The sequence below is a fragment of the Somniosus microcephalus genome, chromosome 32 (genome assembly GCF_052327205.1).
Source record: "Somniosus microcephalus isolate GS21.2 chromosome 32, FLI_Smic_1.0, whole genome shotgun sequence".
In the NCBI taxonomy this organism is placed as follows: domain Eukaryota; kingdom Metazoa; phylum Chordata; class Chondrichthyes; order Squaliformes; family Somniosidae; genus Somniosus; species Somniosus microcephalus.
The window spans coordinates 33,489,432-33,513,487 of NC_141018.1; the positions used below are offsets into that span (position 1 = coordinate 33,489,432).

At 47.8% G+C, this 24,056-nt stretch overlaps 1 protein-coding gene across 1 annotated transcript; it reads right to left on the reverse strand.

The window, feature by feature from the left end:
* Positions 1 to 322: 322 nt before the first annotated feature.
* LOC147097398 (neuronal acetylcholine receptor subunit alpha-3-like) lies at positions 323 to 23,604 on the reverse strand. The gene is made up of 6 exons (XM_085972026.1): positions 23,335 to 23,604; positions 22,752 to 22,891; positions 22,596 to 22,640; positions 18,747 to 18,856; positions 8,393 to 9,422; positions 323 to 532 (listed from the first exon to the last, which is right to left on the reverse strand). The coding sequence occupies exons 1-6, from the start codon at positions 23,393 to 23,395 to the stop codon at positions 404 to 406; spliced, it is 1,515 nt and encodes a 504-aa protein (XP_085828152.1). The 5' UTR covers positions 23,396 to 23,604; the 3' UTR covers positions 323 to 403.
* Positions 23,605 to 24,056: the final 452 nt, after the last annotated feature.

Below are 24,056 nucleotides of genomic sequence, written 5' to 3' on the forward strand. Positions count from 1 at the left end.
CCCCCCCCCCCCAATCACACAGTGAACCTGACCCATTTCCCCCCTTCTCCCCATCCTGACCCTGCTTAGTCTGACAGCCTTCCCATATTTTGGGTAGTCATAATTTGGCAACATATTTATGGCATACAACCCATTGTCACTGGTCCTTTCTGACATCCAACTTAAAATAAAAACAAGACATGCACAGTGAGTGCATCAGTACCTGAAAGCGAAAGAGGGAGGAGAGGTGTTCTCTGGAATTTGTCGTTTTTCTCCACACCTGTTTTATAAGCCTGCTCTTCTCTCTCTTTCCCCCCCCCCCCCCCCCCAAAAGAACACTCTCCATGCACAATATCGCCAGGGCTCTTCAACATAGTAATAAAGGGAGCTCCTGTATTTACAACAATGCACACGTCTCTGACGTTCAGATCTCTTCTGTCGTCATCAATGGCTGCATAAACAAGCCCGTCGTTCCCAGGATGCACGTCAGGATGAAGATCCAGAGGAAGAGCCGATCGATCACCATAGCAACATACTTCCAATCATCCTCAATCTGAGAGAAGTATCATTAAAAGTAAGGTCAGAAATGATAAGACTTGAGTATAATTGTTTCAATGCACGTCCTCATCAGGGCAGGTACGGCATAGACTTAGATACAGAGTAACGCTCCCTCTACACTGTCCCATCAAACACCCCCAGGGCGGGTACAGCACGGGTTAGATACAGAGTAACGCTCCCTCTACACTGTCCCATCAAACACTCCATGGGCAGGTACAGCACGGGGTTAGATACAGAGTAAAGCTCCCGCCACACTGTCCCATCAAACACTCCTAGGGCAGGTACAGCACGGGTTAGATACAGAGTAAAGCTCCCTCTACACTGTCCCATCAAACACTCCCAGGGCAGGTACAGCACGGGGTTAGATACAGAGTAAAGCTCCCGCCACACTGTCCCATTAAACACTCCCGGGGCAGGTACAGCACGGGTTAGATACAGAGTAAAGCTTCCTCTACACTGTCCCATCAAACACTCCCAGGGCAGGTACAGCATAGGTTAGATACAGAGTAAAGCTCCCTCTACACTGTCCTCATCAAACACTCCCAGGGCAGGTACAGCATAGGTTAGATACAGAGTAAAGTTCCTTCTACACTGTCCCATCAAACACTCCCCGGGCAGGTACAGCACGGGTTAGATACAGAGTAAAGCTCCTTCTACACTGTCCCATCAAACACTCCCAGGGGAGATACAGCACTGGTTAGATACAGAGTAAAGCTCCCTCTACACTGTCCTCATCAAACACTCCCAGGGCAGGTACAGCACGGTTAGATACAGAGTAAAGCTTCCTCTACACTGTCCTGTCGAACACTCCCCGGGCAGGTATGGCACAGGTTACATACAGAGTAAAGCTCCCTCTACACTGTCCCCATCAAACACTCCCAGGGCAGGTACAGCACTGGTTAGATACAGAGTAAAGCTCCCTCTATACTGTCCCATCAAACACTCCCAGGGCAGGTACAGCACGGGTTAGATACAGAGTAAAGCTCCCTCTACACTGTCCCATCAAACACTCCCAGGGCAGGTACAGCATAGGTTAGATACAGAGTAAAGCTCCCTCTACACTGTCCCATCAAACACCCCCAGGGCAGGTACAGCATAGGTTAGATACAGAGTAAAGCTCCCTCTGCTCTGCACAAACAATATGCCTCAGCCCCCTATTCTGTCAGTGTGGCATTTTTCCATTTTTCTGGCCTCTTCCAAGAATTGCCAACTTGGTGTCGAAATAGGAACAATTTTATGCCGACTGGGAATTGGGCCGAGACTGCCCACACAAACTCCTTTCAGTTTGCTGCTCTCGTTTCCCCTCGCCGGAGAGCCAGTCAACAGTTCGAGCCAATGGCTTTGTCTCTTCCCTGCCTGTCCAGCAGCCAGAGAAGACTTTTGCGGTACAATGTTTCTTTACATTTCTCTCTCCAAATGGTTCCGGTTATTATCGTGTCTTGTGCTGCCGCCTTACCCACACACTTGCCTCACACCAGACCCTGGGTAAGGGGTTTGAGCAATCAGACCAGTGGCTGTCAGGGTTCTCCCAACTCTGATATGCTGCGAGCTGTTTCTTCATGCGTAAGATTCTCCTATAATGTCCTGAACACTGATATCTTCCCCTCCCTTTTATTTCTCTCTGTTTTTCTCCCCTTCTCCTTAAGCTGCTGGGTACAATTCAATAAGCACCAGCTCTCCCTTGGTACATCACCCAAGTGGCAATTCTTGACGCCACCTTAGTGAGTGCTGGCTATTCGACCGTGGAATGCATCGCAGCCGAACCTGTTCTTGATTGCTATCCAGGCACACTTTCCAGCAGGAGCCACGAATGATCTCCCTCTCGGCGCACTGAGCCCAATTGAGGTGCTTATGCTGCCGCCTTGGCTGAGATCACCCAACTCAGCACAGATCAGGGAGGTTCTGCTTGAACTGTATAAAACACTAGTTAGGCCGCAGCTAGAGTACTGCGGACAGTTCTGGTCACCACATTACAGGAAGGATGTGATTGCACTAGAGAGGGTACAGAGGAGATTTACCAGGATGTTGCCAGGACACGAGAATTTTAGCTATGAGGAAAGATTGGACAGGCTGGGGTTGTTTTCCTTGGAACAGAGGAGGCTGAGGGGAGATTTAATTGAGGTGTATAAAATTATGAGGGGCTTAGATAGAGTGGATAGGAAGGACCTATTTCCCTTAGCAGAGAGATCAATAATCAGGGGGCAGAGATTTAAAGTAATTGGTAGATGATTAGAGGGGAGTTGAGGACATTTTTCACCCAGAGGGTGGTGGGGGTCTGGAACTCACTGCCTGAAAGGGTGGTAGAGACAGAAACCCTCATCGCATTTAAAGAGTACTTGGATATGCACTTGAAGTGCCGTAACCTATAGGGCTACGGACCAAGAGCTGGAAAGTGGGATTAGGCTGGAGAGCTCTTTGTCGGTCAGCACGGATACGATGGCCCGAATGGCCTCCTTCTGTGCCGTAAACTCCTATGATCAGGAATCAAACCTGGTAAATTCTGGTCCGTGTGGACCAGTACCACACCACCGAGCAGAGCTGTGAAACAGGGCAATTGAAGGATACCTACGATTAAAGAGTTTAAATAAATATTAATGAGGCTTAAAAAATGCCATGTTTTCCCACAGTAACCCCAGTTCAGTGATGATTTAAGAAAAAGGACTGGCGCGGAAGATTTGCCAACACTGCTAAACGTGCAGTACAAGCGTTCACCACCAGATGTCAGTATGTGCCTGTGGAACTCTACCCCTGCAAGAATGGTGCCTTCAGGAGAGATGGGGAAGAAATTAGAGAGGGCTCAAAATCATTTTTTAAAACAACGAAAAGCAGCCCTGCACATTTTTAAAGAGATTCTCAGAGTCTACTAAATATACTATAATTAATCTTTTCTCCATGAACAACTGTCGACTGGGACCAGTGAGATAACGAAATAGTAACAGCAAGCTCACTGGACTAAACAGTAACTGAATTTGAATTATTAATTTCACTAGGTACAGCTGGATTGCACATGTTGACTCAACCGAGACAAGACAAGACACCCTTCGGCCTTACTGTAGGCGTTACAACAACAACAACTTGTATTTATATAGCGCCTTTAATGTAGTAAAATGTCCCAAGGCGCTGCACAGGAGTATTTTAAGACAAAAAATTTGACACCGATCCACATAAGGATAAATTAGGGCAGGTGACCAAAAGCTTGGTCAAAGAGGTAGGTTTTAAGGAGCGTCTTAAAGGAGGAAAGAGAGGTAGCGAGGCGGAGAGGTTTAGGCAGGGAATTCCAGAGCTTAGGGCCCAGGCAACAGAAGGCACGGTCACCAATGGTGGAACGATTATAATCAGGGATGCTCAAGAGGGCAGAATTAGAGGAGCGCAGATATCTCGGGGGGGGGGGGGGTTGTGGGGCTGGAGGAGATTACAGAGATAGGGAGGGGCGAGGCCATGGAGGGATTTGAAAACAAGGATGAGAATTTTGAAATCGAGGCGTTGCTTAACCGGGAGCCAATGTAGGTCAGCGAGCACAGGGGTGATGGGCGAACGAGACTTGGTGCGAGTTAGGACACGGGGCAGCCGAGTTTTGGATGACCTCAAAGTTTACGTAGGGTGGAATGTGGGAGGCCGGCCAGGAGTGGAAATTTCTCCTGTACATTGTTCCGATCGGGTTTCATCTGCAAGTTCTTTGCAGGTACACGAGGGGCAGACGGTGGCTTCTGACTGAGTGCCACGCTTCCCGAGCTCAACGGCTGCCGTTTTTTTTTCAGTGGGATCTTGGTAAAGTGCAATGGTGAGTGTTTGCTGAAGTTGTGCATTGCCGTTTGCCTTTGCACCTGAGAGCCTGGAAATGTGTCACGGGCGGTATCGGACTGGCCGCTCGCTATACGCAGCGACGATTCGACACCGCCCGTTTTGCGACATCACCCGAGACAAATTTCTAGCCCCCCCAGTTCTCTTCAAGAAGGGGGATGTTTTAAGCATTTTGCAAGTCTCTCTCTCAAAAAGGAGAATTGCCTGTCCCGCAGGCAAGTAATCCCTATTGCTGTCGGATGAGATGGTTTGAGATAAATATTCAACAGTGAGAAAACGAGAACAAAAGAAACAAAAAAAGTTTTTTTTAAAGGAATCGATTGGTTTAATGGGCAGTGAAACTGGAGCTGAAAGCTTTAAAGGAAAGATTTTTTTTTAAAAAGGCGTGCAAAACAAATGGAGAAAAGATCACGGTGAGCAGACAAGAAACTTTAAATGGACGAAATAGAAAAATATCATAATAGGTGAAGATGAGGGATCCAGCCCACCTAAGCTCATCCATCCAGATTGTCACCCCATCCACCACCTTAAACATTCACTCCCTCCACCACCGGCGCACCGTGGCTGCAGTGTGTACCATCTACAAGATGCACTGCAGCAACTCGCCAAGGCTTCTTCGGCAGCACCTCCCAAACCCGTGACCTCTTCCACCTAGAAGGACAAGGGCAGCTGGTGCAATGGGAACACCGCCACCTCCAAGTTCCCCTCCAAGCCACACACCACCCTGACTTAGAAGTATATCGGCCGATCCTTCATCGTCACTGGGTCAAAATCCTGGAACTCCCTCCCTAACAGCACTGTGGGAGCACCTTCACCACACGGACTGCAGCGGTTCAAGAAGGCGGCTCACCACCACCACCTTCTCAAGGGGCAATTAGGGATGGGCAATAAATGCCGGCCCACATCCCAGGAACGAATAAAAAAAAATTGACTTTCTGACCCCTCCCCAGCACTTGCTCCATAAATGATTCCAGGGTTCTTGCCTCTGCTACCCGGGCCCGAAGTCCATGCCGTGAGTCGATCACTCTTTGAAGAAAATTCTTTCTGCCGTCCGTCCTAGTAGTTTGATGAGGTGAAGCAGCAGCTAGAAAGACTTCTAAAGGAGCTAGCCCAGGAGACGAATAATGGGATCGGGATAAAGGAATAGGGGATTCCTGCTCTGATAATTGACGTGGTTCATAAGCAGGAGGAATTTCTTTCCCCTTTATATTGAAGAATGGCTTCTGCTGTAAACAAAGCTGCAGTGTGGCTGCCTGCTGATCTCAGTTCATCCTGTTTAATTCTTTTGGTTGTTATTAAGAACGTAAGTCTCTCTGGGATTCTGTCTCTGGGACTCTGTCTCCTGGATACTGTCTCTCGGGCTCTGTCTTTGGGACTCTGTCTCACGGACTCGGAATCTGTCACTGGGACTCTGTCTCCTGGATACTGTCTCTCGGGCTCTGTCTTTGGGACTCTGTCTCACAGACTCGGAATCTGTCACTGGGACTATGTCTCTCTGACTCTCTGGGATTCTGTCTCTGGGACTCTGTCTCCTGGATACTGTCTCTCTCGGGCTCTGTCTTTGGGACTTTGTCTCACGGACTCGGAATCTGTCACTGGGACTCTGTCTCCTGGATACTGTCTCTCGGGCTCTGTCTTTGGGACTCTGTCTCACAGACTCGGAATCTGTCACTGGGACTATGTCTCTCTGACTCTCTGGGATTCTGTCTCTGGGACTCTGTCTCCTGGATACTGTCTCTCTCGGGCTCTGTCTTTGGGACTCTGTCTCACGGACTCGGAATCTGTCACTGGGACTCTGTCTCTCTGACTCTCTGAGATAAGAGATAGGAGCAGGAGTCGGCCATTTGGCTCCTCGAGCCATTCAATAAAATCACGGCTGATCGTCGACCTCATCTCCACTTTCCGCGCCCCCCCCCCCACCCCCCTGATCTCCATATCCCTTGATTCTCCTAGAGTTCAAAAATCTATCGATCTCAGTCTTGAATATACTCAACGACTGAGCCTCCACAGCCCTCTGGGGCAGAGAATTCCAAAAATTCACAACCCTCTGAGTGAAGAAATTCCTCCTCATCTCAGTCCTAAATGGCCGACCCCTTATCCTGAGACTGTGACCCCTAGTTCTAGATTCTCCAGCCAGGGGAAACATCCTCTCAGCATCGACCCTGTCAATCCCCCTCAGAATCGTACATGTTTCAATGAGATCACCTCTCATTCTTCTAAACTCCGGAGAGTAAAGGCCCAATCTCTCCTCCTAGGACAACCCTCTCTTCCCAGGAATCAATCTACTGCACCTATTAACAACTCTAGAGCTCAGTGACCTAGCAGTATGATTAGGACCACCAGGCCCACATTGACTCACAGGTCGGATAATGACAGCTTCTGTATCTATAATGTATTAAAAGGCTTGCGTAGCGCATGCACTTCCTTCAAAGTGCTACACATCTTGTAACATTTTCCCTCTCATACTTTGTTGACAACATCCCTACTAATTATAATCCAGAGTATCTATTGCCTCACTATATAAATATATTTTGAAGATTGCACCTGCACAGACTTTGCCAACTTTTCCCATTATAAATCCAATGTCCACATTTATAGTGAAAATTGCTATGTAAACTTGTCACGCTGTAATTATACCCTCAACAGAAAGCTGCAACACCACTACTGGAGGGAGGGTGTAATTACAGTCTGTTACGCTTACATACGCAGTTTCCATTACAAATGTGAACATAAGAATTTATAATAAAATACAATTAAGAAAGAAAGACTTGCATTTCTATAGCACCTTTCACGGCCACCGGACGTCCCAAAGCGCTTTACAGCCAATGAAGTACTTTTTGAAGTGTAGTCGCTGTTGTAATGTAGAAAACGCGGCAGCCAATTTGTGCACAGCAAGCAGCAACGTGATAATGACCAGTTAATCTGTTTATAGTGATGTTGATTGAGGGATAAATATTGGCCCCAGGAAATAGGGGCCGCGGGATCTTTTACGCCCACCCGAGAGAGCAGACGGGGCCTCGGTTTAACGTCTCATCCCAAAAGACGGCACCGCTGACAGTGCAGCGCTCCCTCAGCACTGCACTGGGAGTGTCAACTCAACTCCCACGGAGGACAGGATGTGTGACTTTAAAATGGGGGCTGAATTATGTCTGCTCGCCCTGGTTCTATTGCCCCGTGCCCCCTGTCTGCTTCACCTGAAGACTACACTTGGTCTTTGACTCTCATGTGTGTGTGTGTATATTTATATATACAGATTGAGCGTCTTAAATCCGGAGATCCGGAATCCGGGACGATGGGTGACAGGGCCGCCCGGAATCCGTGAAATGTCCCGGAATCCAGAACTCCGGATTTTGGGCGCTCAACCTGTGCTTCAAAGCCATTAACTTTTGTTGTCTTTTTTTGAAAAATCCTATGAAAAATGCGAGTGATGCAATAAAACTTTAGTGTGTTTTATCCTCCTTAATCTGCACAGCTCCACTAAGTGTTCCCGCCAGGCTGCGGCCATGGCACCACGCCGCCCTGGTGGCCTAGTGTGGGCCATCGGATGCTCTGCAGAGCTCGCAGCGTCCCTCCCCCTTTAACAGAAGGGGAGGGGGCGGAGAAACGCGTCAGCGCTACGCAGGAGCGGCCCAGGCATTTCCAGACTTCGGAACGTGTTTCCGATGTCCGAAGTCCGGAAACGCCCGAGCCCAGGTTGCGATATTTCTGGACTTCAGACATCAGAAACACGTTCCGAAGTCCGGAAAAAGTCAAAAACCGGCTCGGCCTCGATCCCGAGGTTGCCGGATTCAGGACGCTCAACCTGTATGACATGAATCAGTCATTCATGAAAGAAAGACTTATGAAATAACATTGAGTGGCCTACGGGTGGCGCTGTCCAGGAAGAGTATAAATACTCGGGCACGGGCCCAGCTTGCGCAGGACATTCTTAACAGGAACTAGTGAAGGACACAACTAGACCTCCATATTGTAAAACAGTTGATTAAAGCTTTGTTTAACGCTTAGACCAAGTGCCTAGTAGTTTTTTTACGTCACTGTATATATGTAATCTCACCTCCTTGGATTTGTTCTGCAGCTTCAGGTTTTCTGCAATGTATTTGACGCTCGCAACAGCTTCTCGGATGTCGGGGGACAGGGCAGAGACGGCAAGCAGGGCATCCAGGGACTCTGCGCTGGAGCTCTGTGTCAAACTCACGTCAGCGTCCAGGTTCTTCACCCTGCGGCGCCGGCAGCAAGCGCAGTGCGGATCCCGGCAGTAGACAGCATCTCTGGACCATTTGGTGTCCGTACTGCTGCTGATGCTGTTGAGGTTGGAGAGCTCGGTGGTGCTGTCGAGACACTTGGGCGGCGGCGGCGGGCTTTTCCGAGCCCCCCCACCCGTCGCGGGCCTGGTCATGAACATGATGCGCGGCAGCAGCTTCAAGAAGATGTTTCTCACCCAGCCCGGCATGGTGTGGGTCGCGGGGGTCCTATAATGGACGTTGAGCACAAAAACAGTTATAACAATGGATAGAATGACGAAGATCATGGTGAAGAGCAGATACTCCCCCATTAGAGGGATCACCAGGGAAGTAGACGGGATGCTCTCGGTGATGACCAGGAGGAACACAGTGAGGGAAAGCAGGACGGAAATACAGAGCGTTACCTTTTCTCCGCAGTCAGAGGGCAGGTAGAAAACCAATACAGTCAAAAAAGAGATCATCAGGCAGGGGATAATCATGTTGATGGTGTAAAATAGAGGCATTCGCCTGATATAAATGGAGTAGGTTATATCTGTATAGATCTCCTCGCAGCAGTTGTACTTGATGTCGTGTTTGTACCCAGGTGCATCGACAATTGCCCATTCCTCGCTCTTCCAGAAGTCCTTCCTGTTTATTTCAGTGCCGATCAAGGCCAGGTCGATTTTGGCTTTATCGTGGGTCCAGGAGCCAAACTTCATGCTGCAGTTCTGGTAGTCGAAGGGGAAGTAGGTCACGTCCATCCTGCAGGAGCTCTTGAATATGGCCGGTGGGACCCAGGTCACGGTGCCGTTAAACTTCAACAGGACTTTGGTCTTTTCATGCACTTGGAAATCGCCATCTGCACTGGGGTCACAACCCCAAAGGAATTATCAGTAAGTCTTTCTACGTTCAGCCGTCTCCCGCCCCGCCAACTAAATTTTGACTTATTTCTGGTTTACAAGCCACAAATTCCTGACCTGAAGAGATGACTGTTATAAATCTCATCATTCAAGAAACTACTCGTGAAATAACGCTGGACGGCCAGCTGGTGGCGCCGTCCAAGGAGTATAAATACTCGGGCGTGGGCCCAGCTTGCCCAGGGACATTTTGTAAGACAAGGAACTAGTGAAGTACAACTCGACCTCCATGTTCTGAAACAAGTTGATTAAAGCCTTGCTTTATACTCAAACCAAGTGCGGAGTGAGTTTTATTACATCAATTACCTTAAATGGGACTAAAGGGAGAGCCCTTTCAGAGAGCCGGCATAAGCACGATGGGCTGAATGGCCTCCTGTAATTAGCAAAAAATTACATACATAGTTACATTGTATTTACAGCACAGAAACAGGCCATTCAGCCCAACTGGTGCATGTCGGTGTTTATGGTCCACACCAGCCTCCTCCCGCCCTACTTCATCTCACTCTATCAGCATATCCTTCTATTCCTTTCTCCCTCATGTGTTTATCTAGCTTCCCCTTAAATGCGTTGACATGAATCAGTCATTCATGAAAGAAAGACTTATGAAGTGATACTGAGCGGCCTGCGGGTGAAACATAGAAACATAGAAGATAGGAGCAGGAGTAGGCCATTCGGCCCTTCGAGCCTGCTCCGCCATTCAACGAGATCATGGCTGATCATCCAAACCCTAGCACCCGGTCCCTACACCGACAGCCATCCCACCCAAGCCCTATCCCCGTAACCCCGTAACCCCACGTATTTAATCCCCCCTAACACTAAGGGCCAATTTTTATCATGGCCAATCAACCTAACCCGCACATCTTTGGACTGTGGGAGGAAACCGGAGCACCCGGAGGAAACCCACGCAAACACGGGGAGAATGTGCAAACTCCACACTGGCGCTGTCCAGGGAGAGTACTCGGGCACGGGCCCAGCTTGCGCAGGACATTCTTAACAGGAACTAGTGAAGGACACAACTAGACCTCCATGTTGTAAAACAGTTGATTAAAGCTTTGTTTAACGCTTTGACCGAGTGCCTAGTAGTTTTCTTATGTCATGCATCAATGCTATTTGCCTCAATCATTTCTCGTAGCGAGTTCCACATTCTCGCCACTCTCTCTGGCTATGACTACCCACCGGGCAGTGTCTGGCGGGCAGCAGATGGTGACGGTTTGAAGCGTTTGAACAGGACGGTGTTCACCTGAGAGCGCCCGTCTCAAAGGCGGTGCTTTGTTTAGGGATTCTCTAAGATTGAGCTGGCGGTGAGCTCACCATCTGCTGGCTCGCCGTCAGCAACCACCTCGGCTGCTCCAAGCTGCTGCCCTCATCAGCCCGCTCCCCGTCCTCTCCAAAGAACTCAGCGAACTCCTATGAATGAGATGGCAGATCCTGCCCAGAAAGATTATCATGTCCCTCAAAACAGATTTTGGTCAAGTTACAGTTTAACAACAACAACAACTTGTATTTATATAGCGCCTTTAACGTAGCAAAATGTCCCAAGGTGCTGCACAGGAGTATTAAAAGACAAAAAAAATTGACACTGAGCCACATGAAAAATTAGGGCAGGTGACCAAAAGCTTGGTCAAAGAGGTAGGTTTTAAGCAGCGTCTTAAAGGAGGAAAGAGAGGTAGCGAGGCGGAGAGGTTTAGGCAGGGAATTCCAGAGCTTGGGGCCCAGGCAACAGAAGGCACGGCCACCAAAGGTTGAGCGATTATAATCAGGGATGCTCAAGAAGGCAGAATTAGAGGAGCGCAGATATCTCAGGAGGGTTGTGAGGTTGAAGGAGATTACAGCGATAGGGAGAGGCGAGGCCATGGAGGGATTTGAAAACAAGGATGAGAATTTTGAAATCGAGGCGCTGCTTAACCGGGAGCCAGTGTAGGTCAGCGAGCACAGGGGGGATGGGCGAACGGGACTTGGTGTGAGTTAGGACATGGGCAGCTGAGTTTTGGATGACCTCAAGTTTATGTAGGGTAGAATGTGGGAGGCCAGCCAGGAGTGCGTTGGAATAGTCAAGTCTAGAGGTAACAAAGACATGGATGAGGGTTTCAGCAGCGGATGAGCTGAGGCAAGGGCGGAGACAGGCGATGTTACGGAGGTGGAAATAGGTGTTCTAAATTTAAATAACAACGTATTTAAATGATTACTTCCAATAATTTGCCAATAATCATGTGGTAGACTCTTGAGATAGAAAGTTATAGTTCAAGCCCCACTCTAGGGCTTAACGTCATAATCCAGGTTAATACTCAGTACTGAGAGAGTGCTGCAGTGTCAGAGGTGCTTTGGATGAGACATCCTGAGGTCCTTGCTGCTGTTCCTGTGGACAGTACAGCTAAAATGGGAAGCCACGGAGATGCCATCCTGGAAGGATGAGATTTTAAAAAGCATAACGTACAAAGAGGTAATAATAAATTTGTACAAAAGAAGAAAGAAAGAACCTGTTCAAGTGGGCATTCCTGGAAGAAGCAGTGGTTCGAGGAACGCTGAATGCCTTGGAGATTCGTGGGCGTATCCGAGACATGAGAGGTGGAATTTCAGTTGGAATCCACGTTTCTTGTAAGAAAGAACTTGCATTTATAGAAGTGCCTTTTATAACCTCAAGACGTCCCAAATCATTTCACAGCCAATGAAGCACTTTTGAAGTGTAGATACCGTTGTCGGGAAACGCAGCAGCCAATTTGCGCACAGCACGCAATGAGCTAGTGACTAGTGCTATCACCGAGCCAAGGGTGACACTTAACCATACACGGTGATGGTTAGGTCACAGTTAGAGTCCTGTCTACACTTCCAGCCTTCCATTATAGAAAAGACATAAAAGCCATAGAGAGCTCACAGTGCAGACCACTGCTAGGAATTGTAAATATAGTTTTGAGGAGAGACTTGAAACAAAGATGGACAAGAGGAGATTTAATAGAGTGAATAGAGGGGAAGAACTGGTCCTCTGGTTGGGGAGAGGTTCAGTCACAAGGGGTCAAATTAAAATTGTCACTAACCGAGTGAGGAAAGAGGTTAGAGAAATGTCTTTACACAGAGGGTTGTTGGAGCGTGGAATGCGATGCCAAAGGGAGTGAGTGAGGCAGAGACCATTGCATCGTTTAAGGGAGAAATGGATAAGTATTTGAAGCAAAGGACTGTACAGGAGAGAGTGACCAAGTGGGATTCGTTTATGAATTGCTCGAGCAAAGAGCCAGCATGGATACGATGGGCTGAGTGGCCTCTTTCTGTGCTGTAAACTTCGATGGCTTTTTTCATCCAATCTTATCAAGAAAGAACTTGAATTATAATGCCTTTCACATCCCCAGGACATCCCAAAACCTTTCACAGCCAATGAGTTACCTTTGAAATGCGGTCACTGGCATTTTGTAGGTACCCATGGCAACCACAGCAAGATCCCATAAACAGCAATGAGATAAATGACCAGCCACTTTGCCGCAGTTAAGAACATAAGAAATAGGAGCAGGAGTCGGCCATTTAGCCCTTCGAGCCTGCTCCGCCATTCAATGAGATCATGGCTGATCTTCTGCCTCATCTCCATTCACCGGCCCTTTCGCCATATCCCTTGATGCCTTTACTAGTCAGAAATCTATCGACTTCTGTTTTGAATATACCCAATGACTGAGCCTCCGCAGCCCTCTGGGGAAGAGAATTCCAAAGATTCACCACCCTCTGAGTGAAGAAATTTCTTCTCATCTCAGTCCTGAATGGCTGACCCCTTATTCTGAGACTGTGACCCCTGGTTCTAGACTCCCCAGCCAAGGGAAACATTCTCCCAGCATCCATTCTATCAAGCCCTGTAATAATGTTGTATGCTTCAATGAGATCCCCTCTCATTCTTCTGAATTCAAGAGAATACAGGCCTAGTTTACTCAATCTCTTCTCATACAACAGTCCCGCCATCCCAGGAATCAGTCTGGTGAACCTTCATTGCACTCCCTCTATGGCAAGTATATCCTTTCTTAGGTAACTGAGGGAATGGTGCATTGACGAAGTTGCCAGGATATTGGAAGAGCTTCCTGCTCTTTGAAGGAGTGCCATGGGATCATTTACATCTCCCTGAAAAATGCAGACAGGTCTTGGTTTAGCACGATAGCAAAATACTGCAGATGTTGGAAATCCGAAATAACAACAGAAAATGCTGGAAAAACTCAGCAGGTCAGGCAACATCCGTGGAGAGAAATTTGAGTTGACGTTTTGGGTCGAAACCCTTCTTCTGCTGAGTTTTTCCAGCATTTTCTGTTGTTATCTTGGTTTAGCATCTCATCTTAAAGATGGCAACTCCGTCAATGCACCGCTCCCTCAGTTCTACACTGAAACACCAGCCTAGATAACGCGCTGAAGTCCTAGCAGCAGGGCTCAGAACCCAGGACCTTCTGACTCCCGAGGCGTGAGTGTTACCAACTGAGCCAAACTGACACTTCAACGGCCAGACGTTCACTTTTACTCAACAGCTGCAAGAAGATCAATATGCACAGGGGATTATGTTTGCTTATTCATGAAATGGATGCCCAGTCTCATTAAATGCACAGCTCATGTGGAATAATTTATTGATTTTAATTTGAATTAATGTTCCCATAAATTTCACATCACTTCAATCCTACTCTGGCAGAATTTTTGCCTGGCTGATTTGAGCCAAGTAATATGCGCTGATCAATTAGGGAAATAGAAGAATGCCCATCAGTCGAATGCAATGGAGCATTGATAGAGCCACGTTTAAACTACCAACAACAACCTGATCTTAAATTAAATCTAAAAAATAAAACACAGGAACTTGAGAGAGAATAACTTCACAGTCCTCTTATTTTTCATTGCTGGATTAATTTTGTCCTATAGAGCCAATCCTACTTTATAGCCTTTGACACTGCTTTGATTCCGCCCTTCATATGAAAAAAGATAGACTTGCATTTCTCCAGCGCCTTTCACGACCTCAGGATGTCCCAAAGCACTTTACAGCCAATGAAGTACTTTTTGAAGTGTAGTCACTGTTGTAATGTGGGAAACGCGGCAGCAAATTTGCGCACAGCAAGCTCCCATAAACAGCAATGTGATAATGACCAGATCATCTGTTTTAATGATGTTGATTGAGGGATAAATATTGGCCAGGACACCGGGGAGAACTCCCCTGCTCTTCTTTGAAACAGTGCCGTGGGATCTTTTAACATCTCATCCAAAAGACAGCACCTCTGCCAGTGCAGCACTTCCTCAGTATAGCACTGGGGTGTCAGCCTAGATTTTTGTGCTCAAGTCCCTGGAGTGGGACTATGAACCCACGACCTCTTTTGTGGCAAAAACAGGAAGGCAGATTATTATCTAAATGGCAATAGATTGGGAGAAGGGGAAGTGCAACGAGACCTGGGTGTCCTTGTGCACCAGTCGCTGAAGGTAAGCATGCAGGTGCAGCAGGCGGTTAAGAAGGCAAATGGTATGTAGGCCTTCGTAGCGAGAAGGTTTGAGTACAGGAACAAGGATGTCTTGCTGCAGTTGTACAGGGCCTTGGTGAGACCACATCTTGAGTATTGTGTGCAGTTTTAGCCGCCTTATCTGAGGAAGGATGTTCTTGCCATGGAGGGAGTGCAGCGAAGATTCACCAGACTGATACCTGGGATGGCAGGAATGACGTATGAGGAGAGATTGGGTCGATTGGGCTTGTACTCACTGGAGTTTAGAAGAATGAGAGGTGATCTCATTGAAACTTATAAAATTCTGACAGGACTGGACAGACTAGATGCAGGAAGGATGTTCCCGATGGTTGGGGAGTCCAGAACTAGGGGTCACAGTCTAAGGATAAGGGGTAGGCCATTTAGGACAGAAATTAGGAGGAATTTCTTCACCCAGAGAGTGGTGAACCTATGGAATTCTCTGCCACAGAAGGCCGTTGAGGCCAATTCATTAAATATATTCAAGAAGGAGTTGGATATATTTCTTAAGGCTAAAGGGATCAAGGGATATGGGGAGAAGGCAGGGACAGGGTACTGAATTTGGATGATCAGCCATGATCGAATTGAATGGTGGAGCAGGCTCAAGGGGCCGAATGACCTACTCCTGCTCCTATCTTCTATGTTTCTTGACTCAGAGGCAAGGGTGCTACCCACTGAGCCACTGGCTGACGTATGAGGGTGAATGTACTTGTTATACATCACCAACTGATGTTAAAACTCCTCAAGTTATGGTTGTCTAGAAGCTCGTGGTTCCTCAGTGCCTTGGTGTGTTGGTGCACCAGGGAACTGATTGGCGGAGGAGACAATGAGGGAGAAGAGACTCAGGTGGCTTCAGTTTCCAGTCAGTGATTTGATGGCACCCAATTTTCACATTGAGTTCTGTTGCGCCAAAGAAAGTTGCTCTCCTGAAGCCAAGTGGTCATTCTTCATGTGTGAGTTTAGACAGTGGGCTATTTGAGCATGGAGAGCATCACGCCCCATTCTGACCTCATCTGATGTCCACACACATGGATCACTGGATAGCAGGAACCCTGATTTTCCTCTCCAAGACCATAAGACCAATTGTAGTGTTCTTACCAACAGCAATAGCTGACAGCAGTTAACTTAGTACGATAGCAAAATACTGCAGATGTTGGAAATCCGAAATAACAACAGAAAATGCTGGAAAAACTCAGCAGGTCAGGCAACATCCGTGGAGAGAAATTTGAGTTGACCCTTCCCTCACCTTCACATGGTCCATCTCTGACTCTTCCCTTCCCTTCCTCGACTTCTCCGTCTCCATCTCTGGGGATAGGTTATCGACCAATATTCACTACAAGCCCACCCTCTCCCACAGCTACCTGGACTACACTTCCTCCCACCCCGCTTCCTGTAAGGACTCTATTCCATTCTCCCAGTTTCTCTGTCTCCGCCGTATCTGCTCCGACGATGCCACCTTCCACACCAGTGCTTCAGACATGTCTTCCTTTTTCCGCAACCGAGGATTCCCCTCTACCGTGGTTGACACTGCCCTCGACTGTGTCAGTTCTATCTCCCGCACTTCTGCCCTCACCCCTGCCCCTCCCTCCTGGAACCACGATAGGGTTCCCCTTGTCCTCACCTTTCACCCCACCAGCCTCCACATTCAACGGATCATCCTCTGGCATTTCCGCTACCTCCAAAGTGATCCCACCACCAAACATATCTTCCCCTCCCCTCCCCTTTCAGCATTCCGCAGGGACCGCTCCCTCCAAGACACCCTAGTCCACTCCTCTATCACCCCAAACAGCCCTTCCCCTTCGCCTGGCACCTTCCCGTGCAAGCGGAGGAGATGTAACACCTGCCCCTATACCTCCCCCCTTCCCACTGTCCAGGGCCCCAAACACCCCTTCCAGGTGAAACAGCGATTTACTTGTACTTCTCGCAATCTAGTATACTGTATTCGCTGCTCACGATGCGGTCTCCTCTACATTGGGGAGACCAAACGCAGATTGGGTGACCGCTTTGCGGAACACCTCCGTTCAGTCCGTAAGGGTGACCCCGAGCTTCCAGTCGCCTGTCATTTTAATTCACCACTCCATTCCCACTCGGACCTCACCGTCCTTGGCCTCTTGTATTGTTCCACGGAAGCTCAACGTAAACTCGAGGAACAGCACCTCATCTTCCGATTAGGCACTCTGCAGCCTTCCGGACTCAATATCGAGTTCAACAATTTCAGATCATAAGCTCGGCCCCTATTTCATTTTTTCTTGTAATTTTTCCACTCCTTTCCCCCCCCCCTTTCCTTTTGTTTCTCTCTCACACCTGGCAGCTATCTCTTGCCCTGCCAGTACACTTTACACCTAATCTCAGCCTATTACCATCTCGTCTAGCTTCTAATCTCTTTTACTTCTTTTGTTTCTTTTCTTCTTTTGTCCGATCGCAGCCCTGCCTTGGATCTAGTTTCTTTTCTTTCCAGTTTTGAAGAAGGGTTCGACCCGAAACGTCAACTCAAATTTCTCTCCACGGATGTTGCCTGACCTGCTGAGTTTTTCCAGCATTTTCTGTTGTTATTTAGCAGTTAACTTAGCCCAGACCAGGGATTAAATTGGAAACGTTGCTGGTCTGTTTATCTCGGATCTGCACAGGATAGCGCAGCTTACTAATTAGGACGCGACTGCTGCCGATGAGCCGGATGCTGCGTAGACGTGTTCTGCGCATGTGTGCTTCCGGCTCGTTACGGGAGCGGGCTCGTTAGAAAAAGCTGGGAAGAGAGCGGGCTCGTTTTAAAAAAAGCAGAAACATTGGGGGAAAAATTGGGTATCGCCCATTTTGGGGCGCTAATATCGGCCGGGCGCAAAGTTTAGCGCCCGGCGCTAATTATCACCCCCTGGCTGCAAAATTTGCCTCTATCGCCCCCCTGGAGGTGATTTAAGCGCCCAAATCAGGCGCTACACACCTCTCTTAAGACGCTAACGTCGGGGAGCGAGGCGCTACCTCAGAACGCTACCGAAGCTCAGGCGATGTCTGTTACCATGGAAGCCAGACAGACTGGCGCCGACCAGTTCTTAAAAGGGAGGGGCCATCTTGCTGGCCAGCTGCATCCTGCTCATTGCAGCCTTGAATCTCGGCCTGGAGAGACCTCTAATGCAATTATGTTGGAAGCACTAATGGAGAGGCCCAGGGAAAGAGCTCGGCACTTAGGTGGTGCTGCGGGCCAAAACTCCTTAGGACAGCATTAAATCTCTCCAGACGTCTCTCGCCCTCTCAACCTGCATGTACCAAAAATCTTGCCGACAAGAAAAAAGCAGGAAGTGCCCGCCTTTAAAGAGCGTTCCGCCAGCCCCTTCCCGACTTGAAATCGTTCCTCTCTACCTGTCGTTCCAGGCAGCAGGCGCTAAGGCAGGGGGAGAGACCCAATATCCGGTCCGGGGCGTTGCACGCTCGACTGACGTCACGATCTGCAGGCGCAGGAGATTGTGTCAGTAGTGTTTAGCACCGCCGCAAAACGACTGGTCAATTTCGCGAGCGGCGCTAAAATCGCCGCGCTCGGGCGCTAAGGTCCTAACGCCCCGTTAGTGCCACCCCGGAGGCGCTAACGGGAGGCGCTAAGCAACCGAATTTTTCCCCCATCATGCTTCTGGTCATTGGAACTTCCAGATTAATGCGCAGTACGCTTCTGCACAGCTTCCGGTCGTTGGCAGCAGTCACTCCGTACTAATGAACCCAGTGCAGGATGCCCAGTCATGGTAATGTTACGGTTTACTGTGAACGGGGACAAAGACTACAGTTCATCTGTGCCGACCGGTTGATTTGACATCACTTTCATCACTTCTTACTTGTTGTACAAGATGATGTCTGGTTTCCATACTTTCTCAGCGGGGACGCGAATAAACTCGACACCTCCGTATTCAGCAGGATCCCACCTTAACTTATAGTCGTTCCAAATCTGAGGATGGCAGAAAGCAAGAGCGAAAAATAGGTTAAGGACATTTTATAAATACAGCGATTATGAGCTGAAATTGTAACCTATGATATTAACGTTGTGAAATTGAAGTTTGTGAGATCAATGTATGAATGTGCAACTTTGTTGTACGAAATGTCCTTTTTTGTAAGGAATGTCTTAATCCAGTACCCACTGTTCTGGTGTATTAGTTGGGCACAGTGGGTAAAATGCCCAGGTTGAGGATTATGGGATGGGGTGAAATGGGAGATTAATCACGGCAGCTAAAAATTTGACTATGTTTTTCCAACAATCTGTGATTGGACTGTGGTGTCATGTGACTAATGTGGACCAATCAACAAGGTCTGAGGCGCGCTATAATGTACAATCGAATGTACAATCGCACAGTATCACAGGCACAGTAGGTGAAAGCTACAGACTGGCAGATCACCCATGGTGTTATGCACGGGTAGTCTGGGGTCTGAAGCAAAGCTGTGATGTCTAGCTGCTAACTTGGCCTGTCCCTTTAAGGCCACTGCTCCAACCAGGCAAATCCAGCTGCTTGTAAACTGCTGAGGTTAATCAGAAAGCTGTTTATAAGCTTGTTAACGTCAGGCTCCAGATCGCAGATTTACTTTCTTTATTTTTTAAAGATTATTTGGCATCAGTAGCAAAGTGTGACTTCTGCTACGTGACACTTGGTGCATGACAGATGTACACTTGGTGCAAGACTTTTATACGTTTAGAGTGGATTGCCCATCTTTGCTCAAGGTGAGCCTGATGATAAGCAGTTCTGTAACAAGACAATTGTTATCTATGTGATGGACAATGCATTATTCTGCTGTTCAGGTGAAACTGTCCTTTTTGGCACAAAGTCTAATTATTGTTAAGTAAACAGCCTCTGGTCAGTCAAAGCTTACTTGTTTGGTGAGGGAACTGTGCATAGCGCAGTCAGTCAGAGTTTAATTGTTTGGTGAGGGAACTGTGCATGGCGAGGTCAGTCAGAGTTTAATTGTTTGGTGAGGGAACTGTGCATGGCGAGGTCAGTCAGAGTTTAATTGTTTGGTGAGGGAACTGTGCATGGCGAGGTCAGTCAGAGTTTAATTGTTTGGTGAGGGAACTGTGCATGGCGAGGTCAGTCAGAGTTTAATTGTTTGGTGAGGGAACTGTGCATGGCGAGGTCAGTCAGAGTTTAATTGTTTGGTGAGGAAACTGTGCATGGCGAGGTCAGTCAGAGTTTAATTGTTTGGTGAGGAAACTGTGCATGGCGAGGTCAGTCAGAGTTTAATTGTTTGGTGAGGAAACTGTGCATGGCAAGGTCAGTCAGAGTTTAATTGTTTGTCGAGAGAATGGTGCATGGCGAGGTCAGTCAGAGTTTAATTGTTTGGTGAGAGAACGGTGCATGGCGAGGTCAGTCAGAGTTTAATTGCCCCTCAGGTTGCAAGACCAAACCTAGGATGAGATACTCTGCATTCTTTTCCTTTTTAAAAAATGTGATTGCTAAGGTATAGGCTGCAGACATTCTGACTTGTGTGTGAGGTAACTATAATCTGGATAATAGGTTTTCTTTCTCCATTTAAAAATATTATTGTAATAAATTTGCATATGAGCCAATCAGCTGCAAAAATAGTTCCCTGAAATAAATGTGCCTATACTTAAGTGTGATGGAGAAGTGTGACATGTTGGAAAGCAATTGTGTGCACACGTGTGATAAATAGATGAATGTAGGAAACTGTTGTATGTTATGCATCTGAAACAATAATATAGCCAGATTTTCAAAGTGGTTTTGTCACAATTGTAGTATTTGATCATGCTTATGTATCATGTCTCCCATTGGCATATGATGTACTTTTGAAGTGTTGTAATGTAGGAAACGCAGCAGCCAATTTGTGCACAGCAAGCTCCCGCAAACAGCAATGTGATAATGACCAGATAATCCCGTTTTAGTGATGTTGTTTGAGGGATAAATATTGGCCCAGGACACCGGGGATAACTCCCCCTGCTCTTCTTCAAAATAGTGCCGTGGGATCTTTTACATCCACCTGAGAGAGCAGACGGGGCCTCGGTTTAACGTCTCATCCAAAAGACGGCACCTCCAACAGTGCAGCGCTCCCTCAGCACTGCACTGGGAGTGTCAGCCTAGATTTTTGTGCTCAAGTCTCTGGAGTGGGACTTGAAGCCACAACCGTCTGACTCAGAGGCTAGAGTGCTGCCCACTGAGCCATAGCCATGATGGACAGAGCATGCCAGGAGGTAACTAAACAAAGTGTTTGCCTTCTTCAGGATTTTTATTATAGTGGATCTCCTGTAGCATTGCTAACAGTAAATAAGAACATATGGCCCCTGTCTTGCCTAAGTCTGTCTTGTATGTAATATAAACAGAAAAATGCTGGAAATACTCAGCAGGTCAGGCGGTATCCGTGGAGGGAGCAACAGAGTTAACGTTTCGGGTCGGTGATCTTTTATCAGAATGGTGTGTTGCTGTTAGAGACATATAGCTTCTCCGGTGATTACGGTCAGATATATAAACAAGTGTTATTGAAGTATGGAATTGCTGAGAAATGGTTTGTTTGCGGTAGAGTGGCTTTGAGTGATGTTATTATCACTTTGAATTAGAAATGTAAGTTTTACCTAATTATTTAACCATCACCGATAAATTACAACAGTTGTGCATGAAATGAGCAGCCTCCTGTTCAATGGAAAATCAATGTTATCTTCCTGTGTGTCAGATGAAAATAATGAAATGCTGCCTGAGCCAGTAACATATTTATAGCATCCTCATCGAGACTGTTGTCCTGATTTCTGTTAGTTTCCCAAAGTTCTATCCTCCCCAGAAGAAGCTGGATTAAAGGTTCCAATGGTTCGGGCAGCCCTCCGATACCTTCCTCAGGGAGCCATTCTTCCTTCCCATGCCAGCGCAGCCTTTTTTTGGGGGGGGGATTTGTTCACGAGGTGTGGGCATTGCTGGCAAGGCCGGCACTCATTGCCCATCCCCAGCTGCCCTGAGAAGGCGGTGGTGGGCCTTCCCCTTGGAGTCCTTGCCGTGATGGTGACTCTCAAAGGAGGGAATTCCAGCATGCTGGCCCAGCAGCAGAGAAGGGACGGTGATACATGTCCTGGTCATGGAGGGGGAACTTGGAGATGATGGTGCTCATGTTCTTCTCAGTAGTAGAGGTCATGGAGCTAGGAGGTGCTGTCAAAGTTAACCCATTCTACCTCATTTTCTCTGCCAAGTCTCCCTAATTTTCTCTCCCTTCTATTCCCCCCACCCCTGGTGATTGGACCTTTCCTTTGCAGCTTGTTGTTAAAATTTTACTTCGCAGTTTTCACTCGGCAGGGACAGGGTACTGAGTTTGGATGATCAGCCATGATCTCATTGAATGGTGGAACAGGCTCGAGGGGCCGAATGGCCTACTCCTGCTCCTATTTTCTATGTTTCTATGTATCTCTCCCCCACTCTTCACCCCCTCCTCCCCTACTGATCCTGGTCAGGTCACTGGTTCCTGGTTTCTGTAATACTCATGGCCTATCGCTGGGTGTCACCCCTACATCTCCAACCAATTGGTTAGTTCAACAAGTTTTATTACAGTCTTGACTTGGGTGCAGTCATTAGAGATTGTAATATAAACAGCAATGCTATACTTCGCAGATATTCAACCTCCCCCCTGCCCGGAAGATAACCGGTCAAGGCTGCCTGTTGGTGGAGACCCAAAGCCCTCAATAGCAGCAAACGCTGGGCACTTACATGTTTCAGCCAGAGATTCGTCTCCATGATTTGATTGACTTCATCCTGTAAATGGAAATACTCAGATCAGGTGGGACCTCGTGAAAGGCTCTTATGTGATGACACTGGAAGGGTTTCGTCAAAACTCAACAGAAGGATTGGGACAGGCTACTGTACCACTTTGATCAGCTGAGCGAGGGACACCTCGAAGTGAACGATGATCGGATCAGACACGTTCTCCACCGGCCGGATGTTCTGATTGTAGTTACGGAAGAGTTTTGCAAACAGCCTGCTCTCTCCTTCTGACGACAGGGCACCTTTGGGGAGGGAGTTGGGGTGGGGTGGGAGGGAGAAACAGTGTTTATTAGCTTGACATGTATTTGGATTTCCAAACCAAACTGTTGATGTCGTGGTCACCTCATGTAAACAGACACTGGGTACATGGAGAGTGAGAAATAGCTCTGACATCGGTGCCAAAAAACCAGCTGGACACGATTTCACAAGAATGCACAAACCGAATGGATGGGAACTAGATGTAGAAAGTGAAGGTGAAGGTAATTGATGGAGATTAATTCTTCCAACCCGCTTCTCTCTTTAGCAAGATCAAAATCTGTTGGGAATGGTCCCGTTTGCAATTGACGAGAAACACACACTGAAATGCACATCGGGCAAGACCTCAATCCTGCACAAACCGGGACAGACCCGGGCTGCTCTGCTCAAACCGCAGCAGATCCACACACAAAAATAAAGTTAAGCTTACCTCCAAGCAGCAGGAGAAAGGCACAGCTGGCCAGCGGCGCCGTCCGGCGGGTGGTCCTCATCGAGCTCAGCGTGTTTTCCTTGGTTTTGCAAAGCCGGAGAAAGGGGTAGAGGTGCTGAAAAGACAGCGACAGCAGCACCGGAGCTGGCGGAGCGCAGGCAACCAGCCAGGCAGTGAGTCAACAGGGAGAGGACTCGGGTCAGCCCAGCCAGGCTCTTCCCACACTCCCTGCCAGACTTGCTGTGTCACACACAGTTCACATACCCTCCTTGTCTCTCTCTCTCTCTCAAACCCACACGTACATCATTTACGTACAACAACAATGTTCTTATGTTCTTAACAACTTATATTTATACAGCGCCCTCACAGGAGCGTTAACAAATAAAATTTGACGCCGAGCCACATCAGGAGATATCAGGACAGGTGACCAAAAGCTTGGTCAAAGAGGTCGGTTTTAAACAGCGTCTTAACATAGAAGCATAGAAGATAGGAGCAGGAGTAGGCCATTCAGCCCCTCGAGCCTGCTCCACCATTTAATGAGATCATGGCTGATCATCCAAATTCAGTACCCTGTCCCTGCCTTCTCCCCATATCCCTTGATCCCTTTAGCCTTAAGAAATATATCCAACTCCTTCTTGAATATATTTAATGAATTGGCCTCAACTGCCTTCTGTGGTAGAGAATTCCACAGGTTCACCACTCTCTGGGTGAAGAAATTCCTC

What these genes read in the sequence shown, in the direction of transcription:
- LOC147097398 (XM_085972026.1), bottom strand. Translation starts at nt 23,395, where the DNA reads ATGAGGACCACCCGCCGGACGGCGCCGCTGGCCAGCTGTGCCTTTCTC. An exon ending in TCGCTCAGCTGATCAAAGTG is followed by an intron (nt 22,641 to 22,751) that starts GTACAGTAGCCT and finishes TTCCATTTACAG; the next exon opens with GATGAAGTCAATCAAATCAT. An exon ending in CGAATCTCTGGCTGAAACAT is followed by an intron (nt 18,857 to 22,595) that starts GTAAGTGCCCAG and finishes TGCCATCCTCAG; the next exon opens with ATTTGGAACGACTATAAGTT.